Source organism: Salvia splendens, chromosome 11, assembly GCF_004379255.2.
Source record: "Salvia splendens isolate huo1 chromosome 11, SspV2, whole genome shotgun sequence".
In the NCBI taxonomy this organism is placed as follows: Eukaryota; Viridiplantae; Streptophyta; class Magnoliopsida; order Lamiales; family Lamiaceae; genus Salvia; species Salvia splendens.
In genome coordinates this window covers 29,766,466-29,790,166 of record NC_056042.1, presented here as the reverse complement: position 1 = coordinate 29,790,166, position 23,701 = coordinate 29,766,466, and the positions used below count along the sequence as shown (strand labels likewise).

General features: G+C 39.6%; 3 protein-coding genes across 5 annotated transcripts; 1 reads left to right on the top strand and 2 right to left on the bottom strand.

Annotated features, from left to right (window-relative positions):
- The first annotated feature begins 1,611 nt into the window (after positions 1 to 1,611).
- LOC121755274 (protein ESSENTIAL FOR POTEXVIRUS ACCUMULATION 1-like) lies at positions 1,612 to 12,179 on the top strand. Of its 3 annotated transcripts, none has more exons than XM_042150561.1 (11): positions 1,612 to 1,869; positions 3,415 to 3,511; positions 4,950 to 5,038; positions 5,191 to 6,093; positions 6,174 to 6,294; positions 6,407 to 6,544; positions 6,863 to 7,519; positions 7,675 to 10,276; positions 11,124 to 11,317; positions 11,410 to 11,469; positions 11,563 to 12,179. In XM_042150561.1, exons 2-11 carry the CDS (start codon positions 3,463 to 3,465, stop codon positions 11,949 to 11,951), a joined length of 5,202 nt encoding a protein of 1,733 aa, XP_042006495.1. In that variant the 5' UTR covers positions 1,612 to 1,869; positions 3,415 to 3,462; the 3' UTR covers positions 11,952 to 12,179. The 3 variants fall into 3 exon arrangements, with proteins under 3 accessions (XP_042006495.1, XP_042006494.1, XP_042006493.1); XM_042150560.1 differs by lacking the exon at positions 1,612 to 1,869 and adding an exon at positions 1,885 to 2,061; XM_042150559.1 differs by lacking the exon at positions 1,612 to 1,869 and adding an exon at positions 1,885 to 2,061 and having other exon boundaries at positions 3,412 to 3,511.
- Positions 12,180 to 14,246: 2,067 nt separating this feature from the next.
- LOC121755309 (COP9 signalosome complex subunit 4-like) lies at positions 14,247 to 19,724 on the bottom strand. Its single transcript, XM_042150619.1, has 15 exons — positions 19,587 to 19,724; positions 19,061 to 19,249; positions 18,798 to 18,949; positions 18,116 to 18,219; positions 17,957 to 18,017; positions 17,742 to 17,834; positions 17,565 to 17,665; positions 16,721 to 16,829; positions 16,278 to 16,322; positions 16,069 to 16,137; positions 15,882 to 15,973; positions 15,732 to 15,774; positions 15,252 to 15,311; positions 15,014 to 15,073; positions 14,247 to 14,535 (listed from the first exon to the last, which is right to left on the bottom strand). Exons 2-15 carry the CDS (start codon positions 19,188 to 19,190, stop codon positions 14,461 to 14,463), a joined length of 1,194 nt encoding a protein of 397 aa, XP_042006553.1. The 5' UTR covers positions 19,191 to 19,249; positions 19,587 to 19,724; the 3' UTR covers positions 14,247 to 14,460.
- Positions 19,725 to 20,099: 375 nt separating this feature from the next.
- On the bottom strand, positions 20,100 to 22,032 carry LOC121755353 (deoxyuridine 5'-triphosphate nucleotidohydrolase-like). Its single transcript, XM_042150676.1, has 3 exons — positions 20,795 to 22,032; positions 20,603 to 20,694; positions 20,100 to 20,521 (listed from the first exon to the last, which is right to left on the bottom strand). Exons 1-3 carry the CDS (start codon positions 20,896 to 20,898, stop codon positions 20,448 to 20,450), a joined length of 270 nt encoding a protein of 89 aa, XP_042006610.1. The 5' UTR covers positions 20,899 to 22,032; the 3' UTR covers positions 20,100 to 20,447.
- Between the last annotated feature and the right edge of the window lie 1,669 nt (positions 22,033 to 23,701).

The window sequence follows — 23,701 nt, the reverse complement described above, 5'->3', positions numbered from 1 at the left end:
GGAAGAATCATTTGAAGAAGATCGACGTCGGGAGGCGGAGGAAGCTGCGCCGCCCCAAAGACGCTCCCGGACTTACATCCATCGTAACCGGGAGGAAGCCGCCGCAAGGTTAGTCCGCGACTACTTCTGCGATAACCCGGTGTGGGGAGATACCTACTTCCATCGCCGTTTCCGCATGCGGCGACCGCTATTTCTCCACATTGCAAATACATTGGCGGCCCGGGAAGAGTTCTTCCAAGAAAGGTTCGACGCCGTTGGCCGTCCCAGCCACACGACGTTGCAGAAATGTACTGCAGCAATCAGTCAACTTGCGACTGGACAAACGGCGGATGTGTTCGACGAATACCTCCACATTGGAGAAAGCACAGGGAGAATGTGCTTGCTCCAATTCTGCAAAGGCTTCCGGGCAGCCTTCACCGACGAATTTCTCCGGAAGCCAAGCACGACAGATTGTCAATTCCTGCTCCGCCTTCACGAAGAAGTGCACGGATTCCCCAGGATGCTTGGCAGCGTCGATTGCATGCACTGACAATGGAAGAATTTCCCGGTGGTGTGGAGGGGGTCGTACACGAGCGGCCACAAAGGCACTCACCCCACCGTTATACTCGAGGTCGTTGCCGACTACCGGCTATGGATCTGGCATGCGTACTTCGAGGTCCCCGGCTCGAACAACGACATAAACGTCCTCCACCAATCCGACCTCTTCGCCCGAAGTTTTGGATGGTAAAGTGTCGGCCATCAACTTCACCGCTAACAACCGGCGCTATAAAATGGAGTACTATCTTGCCGACGACATCTACCCAAAGTGGTCAACCTTCGTGAAGACGTGCACCAGGCCTGTGAACACAAAGCAGACGCTTTTTGCGCAGAAGCAGGAGGTTGCTCGGAAGGATGTGGAGCGGGCGTTCGGGGTTCTCCAAGCGCGCTTCAACATTATTAAAGCCCCGGCTCGTACGTGGTTCATGGAGAGCATGATCGACATCATGTATACGTGCATAATCTTGCACAACATGATTGTCCAAGACGAAGGACCCGATGCGGGAAATTGGTTCGACCCTGAAGCCCCCGGAAGCTCTACCGCAAGTAGTCCGCCACGCAGTGGAGTGCATCCGTCTATACAAGAACGGTTGTCTATTCGGGCAAGGACACGTGACTCTTCCGCCCACGCCCTACTCCAAGATGATTTAATGGAGCACATTTGGACAAAATTTGGCGGAGAAGATTATTAAATTATGTATTTTTAATTTTTTAGGAAATTATTAAATTATGTTTTTTTTACGAATTTTAATGTTGTAAGTTTATTTTATTTAATGAAGTGTGTTTTTATTAATTGAATTTGGTTGGAAATAAAAATAAAAAATGAAATTCAATGAATAGTAATTTAAGGGACGGAGGGTTGCAGGTTTCGTCCCTTAGTTAAGAGATGGAGTAAAAAAGTACAGTGGGGCCCGTGAATAGTAATTTAAGGGACGGTTAATGGACGGATAAGTGACAGCATTGCGGATGGCCTAATAGCTCCGATATTTCCTTACCCACTTTGCCATACCTTCCATCTACATCAAATCACATCTCCACCAAATCCAATCATCCTCAAAAAGAAGCAAAACAAAAATTCCAACACAAACATACTATACCACAGTCAAAAGAGAAGATAACCATAAACCGAATGACAGAGCTCTAACTAGGAAAAAAGAGAGAATAATGATGAAGAAACCAAAAGCTTCTTGGGCTGGAAACGATAGAACAAATGAGAAATACGCGCAGGTTCAAACGCTATGGTTCAAAAGATTGGAAAAAGAGCAACGTAGCTGAGCAGACGGAAAAGCTAGAGCATATGCAGGCGATTCAGAATATAGTGGTCCTCAACAGGTCAGATGTAAACAATAACATCTCTACTTTTTCCACTATTTTATTTTAATCGCTCTTTATTAAATCACAAAACAATAATACTGCATAAAATCTCACGTCGGAAATCAAATGGCGAAAGAAAATGATCCTGTCAACACCGCCTACTGCTACAAATGAGTTTGCCATAGATCATAGACGATGAAATTGAGAATGGTAAGAGGAGTGGTTGTTTAAGATTTCTGTCTGTATGTCTGAAAAAGAAATGACACCAGAGAATTTCTGAGTTTCACCATCTTTCTTCTGCTTTATTCTACTAATAAAATATCTTCTATTTTCTATTTTTAGGATCCAGAAATAATATTTCTACGTATATTTTTAGGATCCAGAAAATGAATATGAACTCTTTTTACTTTATTTATTTTTAGAATCACAGTTATAAAGGAGTAAGATAAATTGTTAAAGATGGAGACATCAACTTGTTCATCAGGATGAAATTTAGCAAGAAAATCAATCATAGGACATCCAAACTCTCAAATAGTGAGAGCGCATAAATCGTGCTCCAAACAACGGCGACTTCTTAGGGTGTCCACTATAAGGTGGACACGCCCAATAGCCCCGCCTCAGTTTTTTATCCATAGCCCCAATTTTTTGTCCATAGTCCCAAAATTTTGTGTCCGGTATTATGGTGGACACCTCCAATAGCCCCAAATTTTATAATCAACTTTCATTTTATAATGTTTCAAGTAATTATGAACAAATTTATCGAGCTATACGTAATTAGAAGAAGCCGACTATACGAATAAAACTAAAAATAAAATACAAATTAAAATTAAAATTAAAATTAGAAATACGCACTAAATTAAAATTAGAAATACACACTAAATTAAAATTAAAATTACCTACTACATTGAATCTAGTACAAATCACTACCAAGTTTACACAACGCCACCAAGCTGGACATGATTTTTTATTTTCTGAAAAAAAGTAAATATTTATTTTCTTGGCATGCATGCATGACAAGAAAGAAGAAAATAATCAATGAAGAGGAGAAATGGAAAAATAATCCGAGCTTCCTCTATCTCAATAATTTAATCCCACGGAATTAAAAGTATCCTACAATTAATTTTACTCTCACACAGCAGAAACCGCCGCGGCCTCCCTCCCCCACTATAGGCGCCGCGCCTATAGGCGCGGCTATAGCCCCCTGCCGCGTCCTCGCCCCGCACCCGGCTATCGAGCGTCCGCCGCCTTCCTCCCCCTTCGCCGCGTCCGCCCCCGGGGCGGACACCCTTCCCACTATAAGCCGCCCTGCTTTCGCCCCAAACACGGCGTCCGCCGCGTCCTCATTATAGTCGACGCTCTTATGGAAGTGAAATTTATGACGAAGTTGAACGGATATGCATAGAAAAAAAAGTGAAAAAATAATAAAGATAATACCTAAACGCTAACATGCGCGAGGGGGTGACACGTTGTTAATCTACGCCATCAATATTTTCCTTCTCTGATTTATCTTATGCTCTGCCGTTGCCCTACACTTCACCCGCCTTCGTCTATTCTGTGTAGCAGTCAATCAAAAGGGTTTTTCGGCATCTCTCTCTCCCACCTCGATCATCAATGGCTGACAAGACTCAGTTTGATTCTCGTCCTAATCTGATCACCAAAGGTTCACATTCTTCTCCGCAGCCTATTATTTTTGTTATTGCTTGCCGTTTTTTCCTAATTGTTTTTCTTCTCCGCTTAATGTTTTCTCCGTCAATTGTTTTTTTTTGTGTATGGTTTTCCAGTCGTGAATTGATGCCGCTATTGCGTGTCTCGATTTATGACGTCATTGTGGGTTTAGGGTTTTCAATTATCATCTTCTCGGATTGAAAATGGCAGTTTCTTCCTTTTAACTCTTGTTAAACTCATCAGTGTGCTTGAAAAATCTCTTCTTTCGATAGCAGTACTTGATAATGTGAGGTTAATTTGAGAATTTTTTAGTCAATAGTAGTTTGGCATGAAGCTAATTCCTTCCCTATTGTTGGGGACAACATTTATCTATCTGGTTTCGACTAATGGAGTATTTGGTGGCGGCTGCTTAACGTGCATAATTGATTTGAGCTGCTACCTTATTCCTCACAATTTTAAAATTTATTTCAGTGCAGTGTTGCCAAGTAATTTAACTGGCGGTTCTTTCTAACCCTTGTTAAACTCATCAGTGTGCTTGAAAAATCATTTCTTTCGATAGCTGTACTTGATAATCTGGGGTGAATTTGAAAATTTTACAGTCAATAGTTGTTTGGCTTGAAGCTATTTCCCTCCCTCTTATTTGGAATTAGATTTATCTTATCATGTGTTTTACCGTGTATATTTTATTCAAATGCAGCAGAAAAATGTTATTCCTTATACCTATGTGATTAAGTCAGCCACTCCCAAATTAGTGCCTAATGGAGAAATCGTGCACCTCTGTTTAGAAGTAGTATATGAGGTTTCAAAGAGTCAAATTGTCATTATCTCCAGTTCAGTTTTCCCTATTTTTTTGTACTGGTTCGGATGTTTATTTTCGAATCTTATCATGAAGTGTTATTACTCTGAAATGCCATTTGTTGTTCAATACTAGTATTAGTTTTCATGACACTTAAATTTTACAAATGACTATAGAAGACGTGTTGTGAAAAGAAATGGGTGAAGCCTTTTATGCTTTTGTGTATGTTTCACTCGGCCAATACTTGCGAGCTTTTTGGTCTGTCACACTATTGACCATTAAATGGTATTTCTGATATACTCCATTATCTTGATAATTCAAACAACTCGGTTGCTTAATGGTTCTCATGTCCACCGAACTCCAAACCTTTAGTTGAGTATTTAAGTAGGATGGCAACAACTTGGAAATTGGTTAAATACAGAAGCACGTTTACCAGGTTCTGATTTTTTCTCTTGTATCCACTAGAAAATTTTTGGTTCATCACTTTGCTTATTGTTTTCACTATTTTCGCAAATTGGAGAAAACATAAATCATATAAACTGATTAAAGCACATCAAGAATTCTGAATAATATTTTCTCTCAGTTTCAATCCAATAGAAATAGTTAGTTACCCTGTCTCTCTTTTTTATTGGTGTAGATCTTCATGGAGCTGACAATTCCATTCCCCTATCGCCACAATGGCTTTTTCCAAAACCAGGGGAGAACAAAGCTGGAGTGGTTACCGGGGTTTGTTATTAACTATTTAGTCCTTTCCCCCCTGATTCTTTATTACATTATTCCTCTAAATTAGAGTTCTACATTTTAATAAGCATTTGAGTTTTGAACAATTCTTTCTCTATGTTGTTATTTATGCCACAACACATGGTTTTCTGGTGCAGGAAAACCATCTTAGTCCACTTCAAGGACAGGCCAATTCTCGAGATAATTCAAAACTACCTGGAGCAGTTGAAGGCTTGAATGATGACCAGAACAAGAAAGATGTTTTCCGTCCATCCATAAGAGATACGGAATCTGGTAGGCGTGAACGTTGGCGTGATGAAGAAAGGGATACCAATTCCTCTGTCCGCAAAGATCAATGGAGAGAAGGGGAAAGAGAGCTTCCTGGTAACCGACGAGTGGAACGGTGGGCTGATTCTCCTGGAAAACAATATGGTGAAGTACGCCGTACCCCAGTAGAGCGATGGGCTGATCCAGCAAATAAAGAGGGTCACGATCAACGCCGAGAGAGCAAATGGAATACTCGTTGGGGGCCTGATGACAAAGAGGTTGACGCAGTGCGTGAAAAGTGGGGGGGTTCTAGTAAAGAGAGTGATATAATTCTTGACAAAGGGTCTTCTCAACCTCGTGCTCATGCAAAGGAAGAGAGGGATGGGGATCATTTTCGACCATGGAGACCAAACACATCCTACAGCCGAGGTAGAGCAGATCCTCACCACCAAGCTTCACCCCCAAACAAACAAGTTCCTGTCTTTTCACATGGAAGGGGACGTGGAGAAAATCATGCACCAACCTTTTCTATTGGCAGAGGAAAGATTAACTCTATGGGGAGCTCTGTCTCTCACTTAGCCGGTAATCATGGACCTGTCTTAGAAAAGGATGATAGTGTTAACTGTGAGCCCCATGCTCTAAAATATAGCAGGGAGAAGTTGATTGATATCTACAGGTCAGTTGATTTGAGATCCTGCGCAAAGTTTTTGGAGGGTCTTATTCATGTACCTTCTCTAACTCAAGAAGAATATGTGGAACCCATGGCCTTTTGTTCCCCAACACCTGAAGAATTGGTAAAGCGTGCTATCTATTGGTTGCAAGAGTTTTTGAGTGCTTGTCAATTATAAAATTGATTGTGTAGTTTCAATTGTAGGTTATCCTCAAGGGGATTGAGAAAGAAGAAATTGTTAGCAGTGGTGCACCTCAAATCAGTAAAGATGGATCTGCCGGCCGAGCAACTACTGACTTTATGCATTCTAGAAGAAACAGGATCGGTATTTTTTCTCTCTGTATAGCTCATTATTGTGTGCCCAATTCACTAACTTCAGTCAGTTTTAGCAGAAAATTTTAAGCAAATTCAGTTTATGTTTTCTTTTGCATTAGCAGGTAGTAGAGATGATCTTGCAGCTTCTCATGATGATTCAGAAGGTTTGTCTGATGAAAGGCAGGTATATTCCCTGTCTAATGCGAAAGTGGAGGCCATGCAGGACTATCAGACTTCTGATCACAAACTGAATGCTGAAGGTAAATCACATTGTTCGTTTTGATAGTTTTATGAAGAAAAGAAAATGAGTGTTGATGAACCAAACAAATAAGTTGATATAATAATAATAGTATCTTATTTACAAAAACATTGAAAACTTTTGGTGATACAGAATCTTCTCTGAATTATATATATATATATATATATATACATATAAATATTTACTGGTGTATGTGGATGTTAAGTCATTACTGTAATGAAATGTTATTATTCATTCCAGGTGGCCTTTGGATGCGTTGATTGTTCTATTAGCGTTCTTGCATATAGTTTATTAATTATCTAATTCATGCTTTGTTCAGCTTTGAAAGAAAATAGGAGCATTCTTGGCTTCAGAGAGTCTAGTGCCCTGGGACATGATGGTTCATGGAGATCTTCATCTTTTAACAGTGCTTTGGAGAACAGTTCAATGGATACCCATAACACTAGAAAGGGACCTCAGTTCCAGATGGGTGATCATCCTATGACGAGAAGACAAACATCAGCAGTGTTGGACAGGGAGATTGAGGCACGCAAACTTTCCCAGATTCCACCTGAAGACTTAGTACTCATCTATAAAGATCCGCAGGGCGAGATTCAAGGTCCATTTTCTGGAAGTGATATCATTACATGGTTTGAGGCTGGGTATTTTGGCATAGAATTGCTAGTTCGCTTAGCCAGTGCACCGGCTGATAGTCCATTCGCTTCACTTGGAGATGTGATGCCACACTTGCGTGCTAAAGCACGTCCACCTCCTGGATTCAATTCTCCTAAGCCCAATGAAATACAAGATACATCTGGTAGGTTTAACTATGTAAACATGGGAAATCTTCATCCTATTTTGAATGAGGCTGAAACGTCAAAAGCTGATTCAAGATACAAACCTGGTTCGGCGACTGAGGCTGAAAACAGGTTCCTGGAGTCACTTATGGGGGGCAGCATGAATCCTGCAGCACTGGAAAGTTTTGCTCTCTCAGAAGGTTTGGCTCTTTCAATATAAACAAGGGAAAAAAGAAACTGTGTTCCTAATGTTGAGATTTCAGCAAAGATTACTGTCACTTCAGTTCCTTCATTATATCAGTTTTTCCCTCTGAATCATATCATTCTTGTAATCTGACAAAAATATTATTTGCAGCTATGCAGGGATACAGTGGAAATAATTCTAACAAACTTCCTTCTGTGGGAGCTAATAATGGGGATGATCCTTATATATTAGCCAAAAAGATGATGCTAGAGAGGCAGAGATCTCTTCCAAGTCCTTATCAATTTTGGCCAGGGAGAGATGCAGCTGCTATTGCTGCAAAGACAGATTTAGTGGCTGATGCGTCATTGGCTCGCCAGAACCTTTTGTCTTCTATTGCAGACAATGCTCTTGCACAGAATATTTCACAGAATGTGGATTTATTGTCATCCCGTCAGGGGATAGCTGAAAGACCCAGCTCCAATGTCAACAATGGAATGGGTGGTTGGTTGAATTTCCCTGTCCAAGGGGGACTGGACCCACTTCAGAATAAGTTGGACATTCATCACTCTCAGAATTTTCCTCCACAATCTGCAGTTAGCTTGCAGCAAAGGCTGCAGATGCAGAATCCATCTATGAGTAATTTATTACCCAAATCCATGGACAATCCATCCAACCTATTAACACCGGAGAACCTACTCGTGTCTGGTCTGTCCCAAGACCCGCAACTGCTAAGTTTGTTGCAACAGCAGTATATGCTGCAGCTGCAATCTCAGGTGCCAGTTCCACCACAACAATCCATTTTGGATAAGCTACTGCTTTTAAAGCAGCAACAGAAGCAGGAAGAGCAGCAACAATTATTGCATCAGCAACAATTGATTTCTCAGTTGCTCTCTGAGCAGAATTCTAATCAGCGATTGGGTGATCCATCATTCCAGCATTTGCAGGCTGAAGCTTTGGCTGCAGGGATTAATAGTGTTGATCATGCCCCATTTCGACAACACGAGTTATTTAAAATGGGTCTTCAGCTTCAAACCTCAAATCCACAACATGAAAATGTTGTCTTACCTGTTACTCCTCCCAGTATTTCACAAGATTTTAGCCCAAATGTTGTTCCAGAAACATCTACGCATGCCCCACATTCAACTTTTTCCAATAACGTGGAGCAAAGGAATTGGAATGCCATCCTGCCTCATCAAATTGTTGATAAGCAGCAAGACATATCTTCTATACAAACTGGTGGAATGGAAGAAATAGGCGTGTCAGAGGTGACCAACAACAAGCCATTGGAACGTACGTCGTATGATGATGAAACTGTCAGATCTACAACTTCTGATGTTGCTTTGATTCCTACAGCTGTAGTATGTTTATCGGAAACACTTAAACAGGAATTTCCTGCTGCTAATAATCACGAAGATGTAAATGCATCAAATGAGAGTTCAGCTAGAACTCTTGCATATGCACAAGATTTAGGTGAAAAAGTCACTAGTGAGTCCTTACCTGTTAAGGAAATGAAAATTCCTGAGGCCGAGGAAGCAAAGAAGCCGGTAGAGAAGAAATCCAAAAAGCAAAAGGCTTTGAAGGTTTCTACTGAGTTGGTAAAGGGTGTGTCTAAGCCACAACAGCCTAAACCAGAAAGTGGAAGATCAAACATGCTTCAGGAAAAACCTGAGACAATGTCTGTCCATCTAGATGCACTTGAGGCACCTGTTCCCATTAAGGAGAGTAAGACTGCTGATGATGTGGATTTACCTGGAAATCAATCACTGTCTTCCTGGAATGCTACAGGTGATGGGGTAGTTGTTGAGAGCAAGGGTCAGACAGAACAACCTGTTTCTGCTTCTGATCACACTCATACTGGACAACGTGCATGGAAGCCTGCACCTGGTTTCAAGCCAAAATCATTGCTTGAAATACAACAGGAAGAGCAGAGGAGGAGAGCACAAGAAGAAGTGGCTGTTTCGGATATCTCAACATCTCTAACCTCTGTCGCCATTTCTCCACCCTGGGCTGGGGTAGTTTTGAGTTCTGATAATAAGGCACCTAACATAACTCACCAGGATACCAGTGCCGAGTTCAAATCCGAGAATTCCTCAATCCAGAAGAACAAGAAGAACCAGGCTGAAGATCTATTTTGGGATGTTGCTGCCAAGTCCGTCGAGAGAGAAATGGAAGTTTCTGAAAGTGCTACCTGGGGAGTGTCTTCGAAAACAGCGAGCTCACAAAATAAGGCTGTTGATGATGATGACTTTATCGAGGCTAAAGATACTAAAAAGAGTCGTAAAAAGGCTTCTAAAGGTAAGAACGCTGCAGCTAAGGTTGCTCCTGCAACTTCGGTTGACGTGGCTGTTGGATCAAGTTCAAATGACAAGGGAAAAATTACTCGGCAGATGCAGCAAGAGAAGGAAGCTTTTACAGCAGTGCCATCAGGCCCCTCCTTTGGTGATTTTGTTATGTGGAAGGAGGAGTCTGCGAGCCCATCTCCTGGCCCTGCTTGGTCCACTGATTCCGGCAAGTCTCATAAGCCAACTTCACTCAGGGATATCCTAAAGGAACAACAAAGGTCCTTGCCATCTGTACCTGCAATTCCGGTGCCAGTTCCTCAGAAATCTGCAACTAACCAAACTGCCCGTGGAAGTGTTTCCTCATGGTCGGTCCCTGGATCACCACCTTCAAAGGCTCCATCCCCTAGACAAGTTTCTTCGCAGACAAAAAATAAAGTGGAGGATGATCTCTTCTGGGGGCCACTGGATCAAGTGAAACCAGAGGCAAAGCAGTACGGCTCTTTCTTTATTTTTTATAATCTACATATCAGAGTTACAATAGTTGTTGATGAAGTAATGTTTCGTGATGCATAGACCTTGAAGCTGGTTTTTTTTGGGGCATATTAGTTTTATAATTTTGCATGTTAATTGTTTGTTGAATAGATACGATGTTAGGTCTTGGATATATGATTCTTTAACAAAGTTAATATTTGGATTTGGTAGAAAAAGAGGTTTTGGGGTGTTAAAAGGTATGTGATGGCAGATGTCATAGGACAGAAGTGTCTATTCGTATATCTCATGTTGTACCAGCTGAAGATTATTTATCTCCTAGGTGATATATGGATGTTGTTTTTATTTTTGTGAAAAAGGGGTGTATTATTAGTTGAACCGGTCGATAATCTTGTCTGTCTGCCCTCACATGCACTGTGATTGGAGATGCATCACAGGTGTGAAAAAACAAAAAGATGCATAACAGGTGATATACATGAGCTGACATTTAATTCTACTTTGGATGGTTATCATTTTGATATTATGGTTGAAGTGTTGGGACTTGGGAAGCAGGTACTTTCATTAATGACACTGTAGGAAATGACCAATTATCTCTCTTTGAATTAACGGCAACCAGATAAATTTGGGAATATTTCCAACACATACATGCATGCTCTCTGAACTAACTACCTCTATTGTTTTAGTACAACTGTACAATGATGTTCTGGTGCCAATATTCTTCTCATACCTTCATATGAATGGTGAAATATTCTCTGGTGGTAATTATTGATAATTTGCATAAAGTTTGGCTGTTAAAATATTCTCTAGTGGTAGTTTTTGTGATTTGAGTTTCTGCTCTATTACGTGCAGGTCAGGTTATCCTCAACTTGGAACACAGGGCAGTTGGGGAAGCAAAACCCCACCTGTGAAAGGAAATGCCGGTGGTCCATTGAACCGAGAGAAATCCATCGGCGGAAGGCCTGCTGAGTATTCACTTTCTTCAACAGCTTCCTTCACTCGGTCCTCAATGAAAGGGAAGAAGAATGCCTCCAACAAAAATTCAGGTGTGCAATTTTGATAAACTTGATTTTTTTTATTTATTTCTCAAAGAAGGAAATTTAAAACTGAAATTCTCTCTCCTATATACTGTGATCAGAGGCCATGGACTTCAAGGAATGGTGCGAGAGTGAGTGCGCCAGACTTGTAGGTTCCAAAGGTATCTATTACAATTACTTCATTCTACTCTCGTTGCCATTTCTGGTTTTGTTTAGAGTTGACATAATTGTATCCACTCCATTCTTTCTTGCAGATACCAGTTTCCTGGAGTTCTGTTTTAAGCAATCAAGAGAGGAAGCCAAAACGCTTCTGATAGAAAATCTTGGTTCATTTGATCCCGACCACGAGTTCATCGACAAATTTCTAAATTACAAAGACTTTTTGCCTGCGGATGTTCTTGAAGTTGCCTTCAAAAGCCAGAACAATGACAAGGCTTATAGCTCGACAATGAGAGATGTGAATACGAACTTTGTTGATGGATTGGGCTCAGCGAAAGGTGGCGTGGCAGCGAGTGATGGGGATGTGAAAGGAGGTGGAAAGAAGAAGGGGAAGAAAGGGAAGAAAGTGAGTCCATCTGTTTTAGGATTTAATGTGGTTAGCAACAGGATCATGATGGGTGAGATTCAGTCAATTGAGGATTAAGCCCATAGCTAGGAAATTGCAAATACATTTGTGTTGACACAGACTGTAAATGCTTTTGTTTCTCTTCTTTTAGTGAGGAATTTTAACCCCTCTTTATAGAGCAACTGCAGCACCAATTTATCTGATCAATCAATTTTGTTAAGTTATCCAGAGTAGATATCTATACTACTGTACTGACTGTAAGAGTTGAATGCTTAGTTAATATTTATGCTACCAGTTTTCATAGTACTTGTTTTTGCCTCATCTTATCAGCTCCGATTTCCAGCCAAGATATAAGTACATTAAGATAGTAGTGAAAATGTCTATTCTGAATTTTTTAATACTCCCTCCGTCCCGGCTAAGATAGATACATTCCTTGGCCTGTATGGGATTTTAGGAGTTATTGATTAATGTGTTTAATTGGAGAGAGAAAATGTGAGTGTAAGTATTAAAATAGAGAGAAAAAGAGAGATGAATATTTTAATAGGAGTGAGATAAAGTGGTTGAGTATATTAATTGGAGAGAAAATTTTTCAAAAAAGGAAATGTGTCATCTTAGTTGGAACAAATTAGAAAGGAAAACGTGTCATCTTAAGTGGGACGAAGAATAAGTGAAACATAGGGCCAAGTCAGTAATTACTTATTCAACAATGAAATTCAATATAAAATGTCAAAGTTGTTGCTATGTTTATTCAAGGAAATTTTAGTACTGTCTTTTATTTACTTTCCTAATCCTTGAATATTGCATGGTAGTATTTGTGAAGATGGGAAGGTCCAAAAGTTACTCTCTTTTCTCGACTCCATACAAATATGGCGTGCCGTTGATCCATCCACACTTGTTAAAAGTTAAGAGCATCCACGAACGTATTCTTGCGCGCAAGAGCACAAATGTGGGCCAAAATCCATCTTTATTCATTTTTAATTTCATACTCTTCTCCAAAAGCACAACACTCTCATCCGTGCTCTTTTGAGTTGTTCATATATCTTGGACTCATATGCAGTGAAGTGGCTTAACCCATCACACATTTCTTTCTTTCTTTCTCTCTTTATAATTAATTTTTCCAAAATTGTTTCAGATTAATTTTTTGGCCAATACTAAAGACAGATGACGACCGATTGTTAGATGTTGGAGATTAGGAAGGGCTAAAATTAGTTAATGAAGAAAAATGATTGCAAAAGATTGGTCTAAGAAAGAATGAAAAAAATGTTAAAATGACGAATAGAAACTAAAAAATACTATCAAATATTCCCACATTAATCAATCTTTTGCTATCACTTAGATTGAGTTGCCATAAAGCAGCCATTATTTAAGTATAGATTCTGTTACTTGGCCTCTCTTGATTTCTATATATAGAGATGGTCTTGGTGAATCAATACCACTTGCTCTAACTTACTTTCCTACTCTTTGAATATTGCTTGCATTGAGAAGATGGGCAAAGGTCCAAAACTCGGTCTCTTTTTTCTCAACTCCATACAAATCTGTCGTGCCATTGATCCATCCACACTAGTTAAAACCCCTCTGCCTCACTCCCACATCTCTAAAACCTATGATATTTCACTACCCACTTTCCCAGACCTCCCATCTTCATCAAACCACCTCTCCACCAAGTCCAATCTTCCTCAAACTGAACCAAGATTATTCATAATGCACAAAAAAATTCCAACACAAGCATTTACCAGAGTCAAAAGAGAGGATAAGCACACACTGAATGAGAGAGCTCCAACTAGGAAAAAAGAGAGAATCATGATGAAGAAACCAAAAGCTTCTTTGGCTGGAAATGATAACAGCTCTTCTTCTTCTATTCTAAGCTGTAAACAATCAGAGGAGTCTCGCAACACAAATGAGAAATCTGGAAGGCCAATGCGCAGGTTCAAACGTTATGGTTAGAAAGATTAGAAAGACAGCAACATAGCAGAGCAGACAGAAAAGCTAGAGCACATGCAGGTGAATGAGAAGTTTGTAATCCTCAAGAGGTCAGCTGATCCCTACCCAAGACTTCAAAAGATCGATGCTGGAGATGATTGTGGAGAGACGCATTTTTGAACCGACCGATTTGGAGCAGCTCTTGATGAGCTTTCTCTCTTTAAATTCAAGGATGCATCATAAAGCCATCTTGAAGGCTTTCTCAGACATGGAAGGAAGTTTTCACTGGACCCTAAAACCTAATCTCAGAACTACAAATTACTACTCCCTTATTAATAAAAGTATATATATCGACATTGATTGTACTATATATATGTGCGTGTGTGTGCGCGCGAAGTAGTAAGAGCTAGTGATGATAAAAAAAAAAGTGGTTTTGATGTTGGGATCTCTCTGTCATGCAAAGATGATATTCAGTTGATGAAATGCAGCTAGACAGAAGATACAAATTAAGATTGTGGGATCTCTGGCTCAGTGAAACAACTAATAGTAACTCAAATTTTCTACTAAGTTGAAAATCTAGATAGAGCACTACATCAAAAAGTGCCTGCTTCATATAAAAGTTGGATTTCATCACCATAGTAAAATTTACCAAAAAAGAATGTGAGTATTAGACAGGAATGGGAAAACCCTTCTTCGCCATGCTATCAAGAATTTCATTGAGAGCCTGACACAAGCCAAATATCTGCCAAACAAGTTAAATATTAGCCCATGATCTAGGTAAAAACTTAAACTGAATATGAATTTAAGGGAATAATAATCTAAACTCTAAGAATAAAGAATTCATGGACAATCTTTTAGAATACGAAATTAAATAATGACAGTTTAGCAATACTGACTAGCTAATCAAGCATAGCCAAGTCGTAACCATTTCTCGAGCCTCTGACACTTGATCATGTGTCTCAGTAATTAAGGTATCATAGATCAAGCCTCCAAAGCTCGAGTCATGGTTGTTGCTTGAGGGTTGAGATACGTTGCCTCAAGCTCCAGACACGTGGCTCAAACTGCAACTGTTAATTCACAGTGGTCGAGCCTCTAAAGCTCAAAGATGATGTGTCTCAAAATATATATTTGCAATATGCTAACATAACAAGATCATAGTAGGAGGTAAAAAAAAACTGTATGTCTAGTTTGAAAGCTTGAATATATGCATGCATCATTACCTGTTGATCCCATTGCTGCAATTCCTCGGCGTCATCCTCAAAATGAATAACAGCTTCGACCTGGCAAAGTTTGTTATTGAATGAATAGAATATTGCTAATTATATCTTAGAACCAAGAAAAGAACCAGAGAGAAAGGGGATGAATATTGACTACCAAAAATCAAACTTTAAAACAGAAAGAAGATGAAAACACCAAAGAAACAGTAGGATTGAAAATTAATTGGAAGTCTAGTTTTACCTGATCAATAGATCCCCTCATCCTATCTTCACAGATCATTCTAGAAGCTATTTTCTCCGCCTGCCAAAAATGATTGAAGCTTTAGTAAATACTGAAAATTCTCCAACCCTTTAGCAAGATTTGGAGAAACATAGGGATTAAAAGTGATTTAGAAAAGGATATGGCATTTAAAAAAAGGAGTATAAATTATTTATGACTTCAGTCTGTCAAAACCAGCTGGTATCAAAGTGGTAGAATTAGCAAGTCACAGCCTAATGAGCATATTAAAATTGGAACTTAAGGCAGAAAAATACGAGGATCTAGCAGCACCCAAAATATCTCATCTTAGAATAAGCTTTCTTTTGCCTAAATATGAATAAGACAAGAGATAAAAAGTCTCCAACTCAAGAAAATTGAGTTATGAAACAAATTTATCTATTCCTTTAGATCTCTAATTCAACAGAGTGATGGTATCATTTTTTATTGGAGATAGAAGAGAACCTTTTGAGGAGCGATACCCAGCAATGTGCCCAACTCTTCAAAACTGTACAACAGACTCAGAGTTAACCATCATACAAACCAGAAGAAATTATGAAATCAGTATGTTCAAATTTCAATCAACAGAAAGGATCCAAAGACATGCCCACCCACCTAATATTTGTATAAAGTTTGCTAGCACTAAGAAGATTATGCTCAATCATGGCTCGATCAAGAACAGTAAAATTGTCAGGCAAAGTTGCTTTCTGTCAACATTCAGAATCACATGAAAAGATTGTCAACAATATAATACTAAATGAACTTGAAAATGGTATGTATGTAAACTCTTTAATGCACCAACCTGATGAGGCTTCAGTTCTTCAGAAAATGCATCAATTTCAGGTTTCCTCAAAATTCTCTCAAGGTATACCTAGGAATTTTGATATTAGGACTTAATCGATTGTTTATATTTGAATGTGTCTCTACTTGTTATGCACTAACTGTGCCTTTTAAGTTTAAAAGCAATTTTGGCTAAGAGGAAGTCGGCATAATCAAGAATAAATGGATTACCTTCTGCAAGATTGGGTAAATCTTTAGCTTAGAGCACCGTTCATCCTGGTTAAATTGAAACAAATAATTAAGTTTAAACATAATTCATGACCCTCCACACTACTCCGACTAATAGGTGTGCCATTTGCAGTGGAGAATGTATAATGATGTCATACTGACTAGAGCAGCAACCAAGTGCCAAGTATGAATAATCATGTGTGTTTGCAAATGGCAGGCAACACATATATCATACAGAAGTCAATGCACTTCCTTTTCAACAAATAAACAAGTGCAAAGTGAGGAATGCAATACAATTATGAAACAATGCATTAACTCAATGAGTAACTAATTTAGCAGAAGGGAAATTTGGACAAGAATCTAAAGACCCAAGCTGCTATAATAGAACTTTTATAGTAAAATCAGCAGAATTCAGACAAGCATTCCACTTAAAACATTTTCTATACCTTGTAAAGGGTTGCAAGAACTCGAGAACGACGAGGCCCAGCAGCTGCCAAAATTGTGCAGGTCACAGCAGCAGCGAGAGCTTGCTCCAGTGCTTCTTCATCAATCTCTCTACATTATATTCATAAGCCTACATCAATCTCGTAAGACTCTTACATGGAAAAGAAAATATGCGAAGATTCACACTCACACACAAACTCACAGATCACCGTCACACCCAAAAAATCTTTAAAACAAAAGCATATTAAAATAAAAGAAAATCGAATATATATGAGTTCTGACCGCATTTACATTAGCTAAGCTTAGCCAAAACATAGTGATCTCGAACATCTTAAAAATACTATACATTAGGTGAGTCCCTTTGACAATGGTAACTGTTAAAGGGATAATAGGACATAAAATAACATATGTTCACTGCCTGTCCACTATATATAGCCACAAGTTGAATGCTCTATTCATTTAGCAAATTCAGAACAAATGAACTGAAACTTATGACTGAAAGGGAAATGGAGAGGCAAACCGAGATGGGCCAAAGATGACAACATGCCCTGAATACTTTTGATAAACAACAACCACATGAAGGGCAGCGACATAGGCAAAAAATTCTTCCCATTGATGACCATAGGAGAAAAATAAATAATCATGCTGTCATCCGTTATTAAAAGTTGAAGATTATGTTAAAGATAACAAAGCAGAAGGTTATACACTATAGGTAGTGAGAGCAGGAGCTAAATGAAGTGCTAAAAAGTTGGCTTGTGTGGTAGTATGTTAGTAGCAAAACAATGAAAGTTAAACCATATCATGTACCGAGTGGAATAATAGTGCACTGAAATCACTCATACTTACTCATCTCCAATTTTCCGCTTTTCAATTTGGGAAATATCATAATACCGCAGTGCAGCTTCCAAAAACTTCCTTTTTAGATCTAGAATTCTAGCATAACAAACCTGAGAAATAAAATGAACATTATGACCCAAAATTATGCCATAACAGATTAGCAACACAGCATAACCAAACAGTAACCTTGTATTGTAAATTCAGCACTTCCTGCTGGCTGTTGCTAACCAAAAAAGAAGCTTTGTTTATAAAAGCTTCTGCATTAACAGCGTCATCATCCTATAACAAAAGAAACAAGAGTTAACAAGTCGAGCCCATGATGATTGATAGACAATAAATTCCAATAAGTGGAATCTCAAAGAATGTACAAAGAATGAAGGCAGGGAATACAGGAGACCTACCTCGAGGTAAAGACGGGCAATTTGGACACATTTTGAAAGTCTGAATGTATCATCAATCACTCTGCCAATTTAGAATATGAGCACAAGTAAGAGAATTTTCATAAGCATTATACTAAGTATGCTTTAGTAGTAATTCAAGAGCAAAAGCTGCTAAAGAACCTCATCCCAGAATCTAGGTCAATGCCGCTAAGCATCTGTGCAGCTTTCGACCATTGTTGTTCAGATTCATACAATTCAGCCAGTTTTTCTCTGATTATCAAAACCTGAAATGGTTGCAAAAGTTAATGGGCAGTTAATAAATCAAAATAGAGTTAGGCAATGAGAGTACAGGTTGAAAAATAATATTCACCAAAAGCAATCAAACTCAGAGGGAATGATCAGCTACCAAATAATTTATGATTACAGATTTATTAAATGTGAATTACAAACTACCATCAATCAGTTGCAGGTTATACTGTGCTTAATTGCTTTATCTATGTGGACATATGGTTACAAACCAGCAACACCAAAAGATATTGAATTTCTTTTTGTTTGAGAGTACATACATCATTTCTAAGCCATAATAGCAATATAGCATACTCTATTACCTCGGAAAATTTTTATCAATCATCTAGAGCAGACTCAAAAAAGATGTGGATCAATGAGAAGGAATTTTCTAAAGTGAGATATTTCAAGGATAAAGTCTGTACCAACCAAATATACCAACCAATCAACACACAAATTCAAGACCAACACAATATACAAAGAACTTATAATCCAATCCTCAGCAGTTTACAATATAAACAAAGGAGTCACTCTAAGGTCTAAAGACAAGAAAAATAAAAAAATCTTCGAAAATAACCTGTTCCTCAAACGAAACAACTCGGGGTTGGATCTGATTGAGGGTATAATGGGAAATTTCCTTCTGAAACTCCGGTTCCAGCCTTCCCAATTCCTGGGCAAATGCCTGCAGGAGCTGTCTCGAAACAACAAGTGGCACATTGTCGGACAACACTGAAACACATACAAATAACCACCCAAACAACTTTAAATAAAACGTAACCATTAATTAATAGTCGAAAACAAAGAAAAGAACAACATAGAGGATGAACACGGAATCGCAACTGTGGTCGACAAACTGTTTGGCTTGAACCACATCGTTTGAGGAGAGGACGGTTGCGAGAATGTGCTTGTACTGTTCGATCTTCTGGCGTTGGTCAGTGATTGCCGACGCGCTAGCAAAGGCACTCTCCATTGCTGCAGTTCGTTCCTATTTGGTGTTTTTCTAGGGTTCTAAACTTCTACACTAAAGACCTGAAAGACATGTTTAGTCAAGTTAAGGATCTTCCGGCGCTGGTCAGCAAAAAAGCAATCGACAGCAAATAATCTGAATGCAACAAGTCATTGATAACATTGTTAACCCAAATCGCAAATAACAGCAATTCCCAACCTATTAGCTGAGTTTCGTCATGTGTCGCCGCATCAAAATCAACTAATTACGTCCCAAAAAATTTAATCTCAGTAGTATTAACATGCATTACGCCAACACCCAATCCCCCACACAATTGAGATGGGGGGACACCACAAATTATTCATTAAACGTAATAGGAAATTCCGCGACTTAACCCTAAACTCAGTTGGCCAAACTCACCTGAAATTAAAATTCTCCGGCGCCGACTATATAATGGCTACCTCCGCCGGTTGAATTCAGCAAAAAAGTGATGCACAGCACAGATGAATATGAATGAGAACCGTAATTTTAGTTTTTATTTTGCCCAATAAAAGTTAATTCGGGCGGCCCATATTAAATACTCCTACAACTATATGAAAATTAAAATAAATGTTAATAATTTATATTCTTATTTATTTTATTTTATTCGACAATGATGTCCTTGTTTATTTTAATTAAGTTTTTTGTGACTAACAACTAACAAGAAGCTATTGTTAGTGGGTTTTTAGTTTTGTTTCATATTTTATGTTTGGTTGCAAATCTATAATTATTTCAAAGTGGGTTTGGAAATGCCATTGTGAGACAAATGTCGCTTATGACATTTTCTTCAATAATTTAAGTTCCTCAAATTGACTGTAGATTATCGTTACAGTAATTAATCTTAATCCCTTTTAATCTACATATTTTACAACATGACTTAAATAGAAAGGGATGTACAATTTGTTGTCACGAATTTAGCAATCCACAAAGGTTGCATCATAATTTCCATGTTAATACGAGGAAAGCCGAAATTGCTTACACCAAATAGACTGAACCAACTCAGAAAACCCAAAACCCATATTTCGACTGTACCCCCTTCACAATAATCTACCATAACTTAACAAAGAAGTGAAACACCAAGTTCTTAGACGCCGGAAGATCCAAACCCACCGGACCCGCGGGCGGTGGAATCAAGATCATCAACCTCAGCCACTTCCGGCGTCACAATCTGCTCGATGATCAACTGTGCGATTCTATCTCTCGCCTTCACTTCAAAGTCAGCATCGGAATGGTTGAAAAGGATCACCCCAACCGGCCCTCGGTAGTCAGCATCCACCACTCCTGCCCCCACGTCGATCGAGTGCTTCCACGCGGTGCTGCAGTTAAGGAAATCTTCATTCAGTTGTGCACTTATTCATTGAAGAAAAACAACAATATGTTCAATGCAGAAAAATTACCAATTCGAGCATATGTTCCTTCGGGAACAGCGACGCTGAGATCCGTTGGCACCAGAGCTTTTCCTCTAGCTGGAACCTTCATCTCCACGGCACTATTAAATTCATGGACAATATAAAATTCTGGAAACAGGGGAAGGAAAAACAGGAAACGGGTTCGTGGGGAAAAGGAACCATATGAATATATATACAAACCTAGAGAGATCGTAGCCGGCTGAAAGAGGGGAGCCCCTAGACAGCAAAATGGCTTTCTCCGAGAGCCTTTTCACTCGAAGAAATGGTGCAACTTCACGGATCATTGTAGAAGCTGTTTTCTCACTCTGCCAAAAGATTGAAGCTTTAGTAAATACTACTACTATAAATTCTCCAACCCTTTAGCAAGATTTAGAGAAGCATAGGGATGTGAACTGTGAAATTAAGAAAGGTACTTCATAAATTATTTATGGCTTCAGTCTTGCAAAACCGGTTGATATCAATGTGGCAGAATTTACTATTTAGGCTAAGCAAGTCACTATTTTTTCTTCTTTCAATGATAAAGTCTATGCCAATCATCCAAAAAGAACTAGAAATTGAATACTGTGACTTGAATATACTAAGTATATCAAGCAATCAAAAAGATAATCTTCAGTCCTTAAAGCTGGGCACAAACCTAAGCTATTTATGTCTAAAACTAATTAACGAAACTACTGGCTCTACAAACTAACCTAATAACACGTCTCGGTTAAAATATACAAAATCCTGACATACTGTTATATGTCAAAAAACTTTCCACGCTTTAAGACAAGAAAGACATAAATCATTGAAAAATAACCTGTTCCACAAACGAAACAACTCTAGATCAGAGTTACAATTTCGACACAATCGCCTAAAAAACAATTTAAATTGCATTCACAAGAATCATCTACAACAAACGACAATTGGAGCCACAACAATACATTAATAAACTTGAACATTAAAGATTTCAAGTCAACCACAAAAAGCAAAAGACTGTCAGACTGCTAAATGCAGTTACATAGCAATGTTGGCATGAATATAAAGACTTCAAGCCACACAAATTCAATAATTAAGCAAATAAAATTACTTAAATGGAACCCCACGACCCCACACCAAACCAATTTCCCTTCACTACAGTAACCACACTGTCCCACACCATTTCCTCTCTATTTAAATGAATACCGTTGCCAATCATCCCAATTTCCGGAATCTCAACTCCATCTTTATCCTAATTCACCACAAATAATTTCTTTCATCCCAAATCCCAACTCCATCTTCGACAACAATTTCCACAGACCATAATAATTCAGCAAATGGGGAAGAGAAGAATTGAGAACTTGACTTCAAGGATTCTAGCGGTGCTGTGGCGGAAACGGGGCAACCGAAGCTAGATTGACCGAGTGAGAGTGAGAGTGGAGAGTGAGAGTGAGAGGTTCAATAGTCCTAAATGCACTCCTTCGTTCATGCTTAGAGCATCTCCAATGGTCGGCGTCACCACCGGAGCGCCGATTTTTCGCCCACGCCGGTTTGACGCCGAACCATTGGAACCGGCGTGGGCGAAATCGGCGTCAAAATCGGCGTCGCCATGCCGATTCCCGCGCTGACGCCGGTTCCCACGCCGATCCTCACGGGCGCCATTGTGGCTCCCGGATCGGCGCCAAACCGGCGTCGGATTTAAATATTTTTTTTTTTTTTTTCGCAAAACACAATATATACGCGCGTTGAACCTCATTTTCATTCGCACCACTTTTTTTCGGGTTTGTACGCCAACGCCCTCCGCATGCAGACCAGTGGCCAAACAGAGGAAGACTGCAGGAGGATTGCGGAAAGAGCCTACCCCGATCCGGATAAGAAGTACTATGAGTTCACCTACTGGAACTGCTACGTTGTGCTCAACGAGTCGGAGAAATTCCGGGCAGGCGTCGACGCTGGCTGGCCGAAGAGGCAGAGACTGAACTATACCGGAGATTATAGCGGCAGCAGCGGTGGTTCGTCAGACCTCCCCGAGACGGCCCAGGAGGTCCCGACTCCTCGGTCGTTCGGTCGCCGACCTCGCCCGGTTGGGCAAAGGCGGGCGCAGCAGGTTGCGAGGGGGGGCACACCGAGTTCCCAGGATGTCCATTCGGCATCCCCCCTCGGCAGGTCTACCGAGGAGCTCAAATTCTTCGCGCGCCAACAAACGCGCGCTCAAATGGTGAAGACCTTAGCCGACTTCCAAGCGGCGGTGGACCCCGAGGTGAAGGATTTTCTTCGCGTATTGCTCCAGAGCCAGCGTGAAGAACTGGAGGCGATGAGGAGGGACACCGACGGGAATAGCCGCGGCGTAGGTGGCGACGGAGGCGGCGGCGACGGCAGTGAAGAAGCGTTGGGCGACGACGGAGACGAGGACGGCGGCGATGAGTGATTTTGTTTTACTTTTTTAAATTAATGTACTTTTTACTTTTTGTAATTTTTTTAAATTGTTGTACTTTTTTTTAAAAGTAATGTACTTTTTAAATTTTAATATTATTATTCGAATTTTCCGTATTTGTCTCGTAAATTAAATTATGTATGTTGATACAATTGTAAATTAAATTATATAATTGTTATTAGTGATGTGGATAGGTAGTGTGAAGGCTATTTGATGGCTATTTGATGTCCAGTTGATGTGGCAAGCTGATGTGGCAGGAGAATTGTAGTGCTGATGATGTGGCAGTGTGAAGGCTATTTGACGGCTATTTGACGTCCGCCAGCATTGGAGATGCTCTTAGACTTACTTTCATTGGGCTTGATTTTATTTAGGACTAAATGGATGGGTGTTATTGAATTTGGTTTGACTATTATGTTGGGCAATTTGGGCTTTTTAGTGTTGGGTTTATAATTTAATATAGTTTGGGCTTGTAACAAGTCGACTGGAGATTTTTTTTTTCTCGAGGTGACACCGGAAGCAAACAGAGAAGGCGATCATGGAAAATTTACGTCCAGGCCCATGGGAACTGGTCGCCGAGGGGTGATCGCCGAGGGAAAATTACAAATCCTAAAATTTTTAAAAAACTACTTCTTATTCATTTGTGCGCGAAGGTATCCGATCATCTCATGGTGCAACTCGAGCTCGAACTCCGACATTGT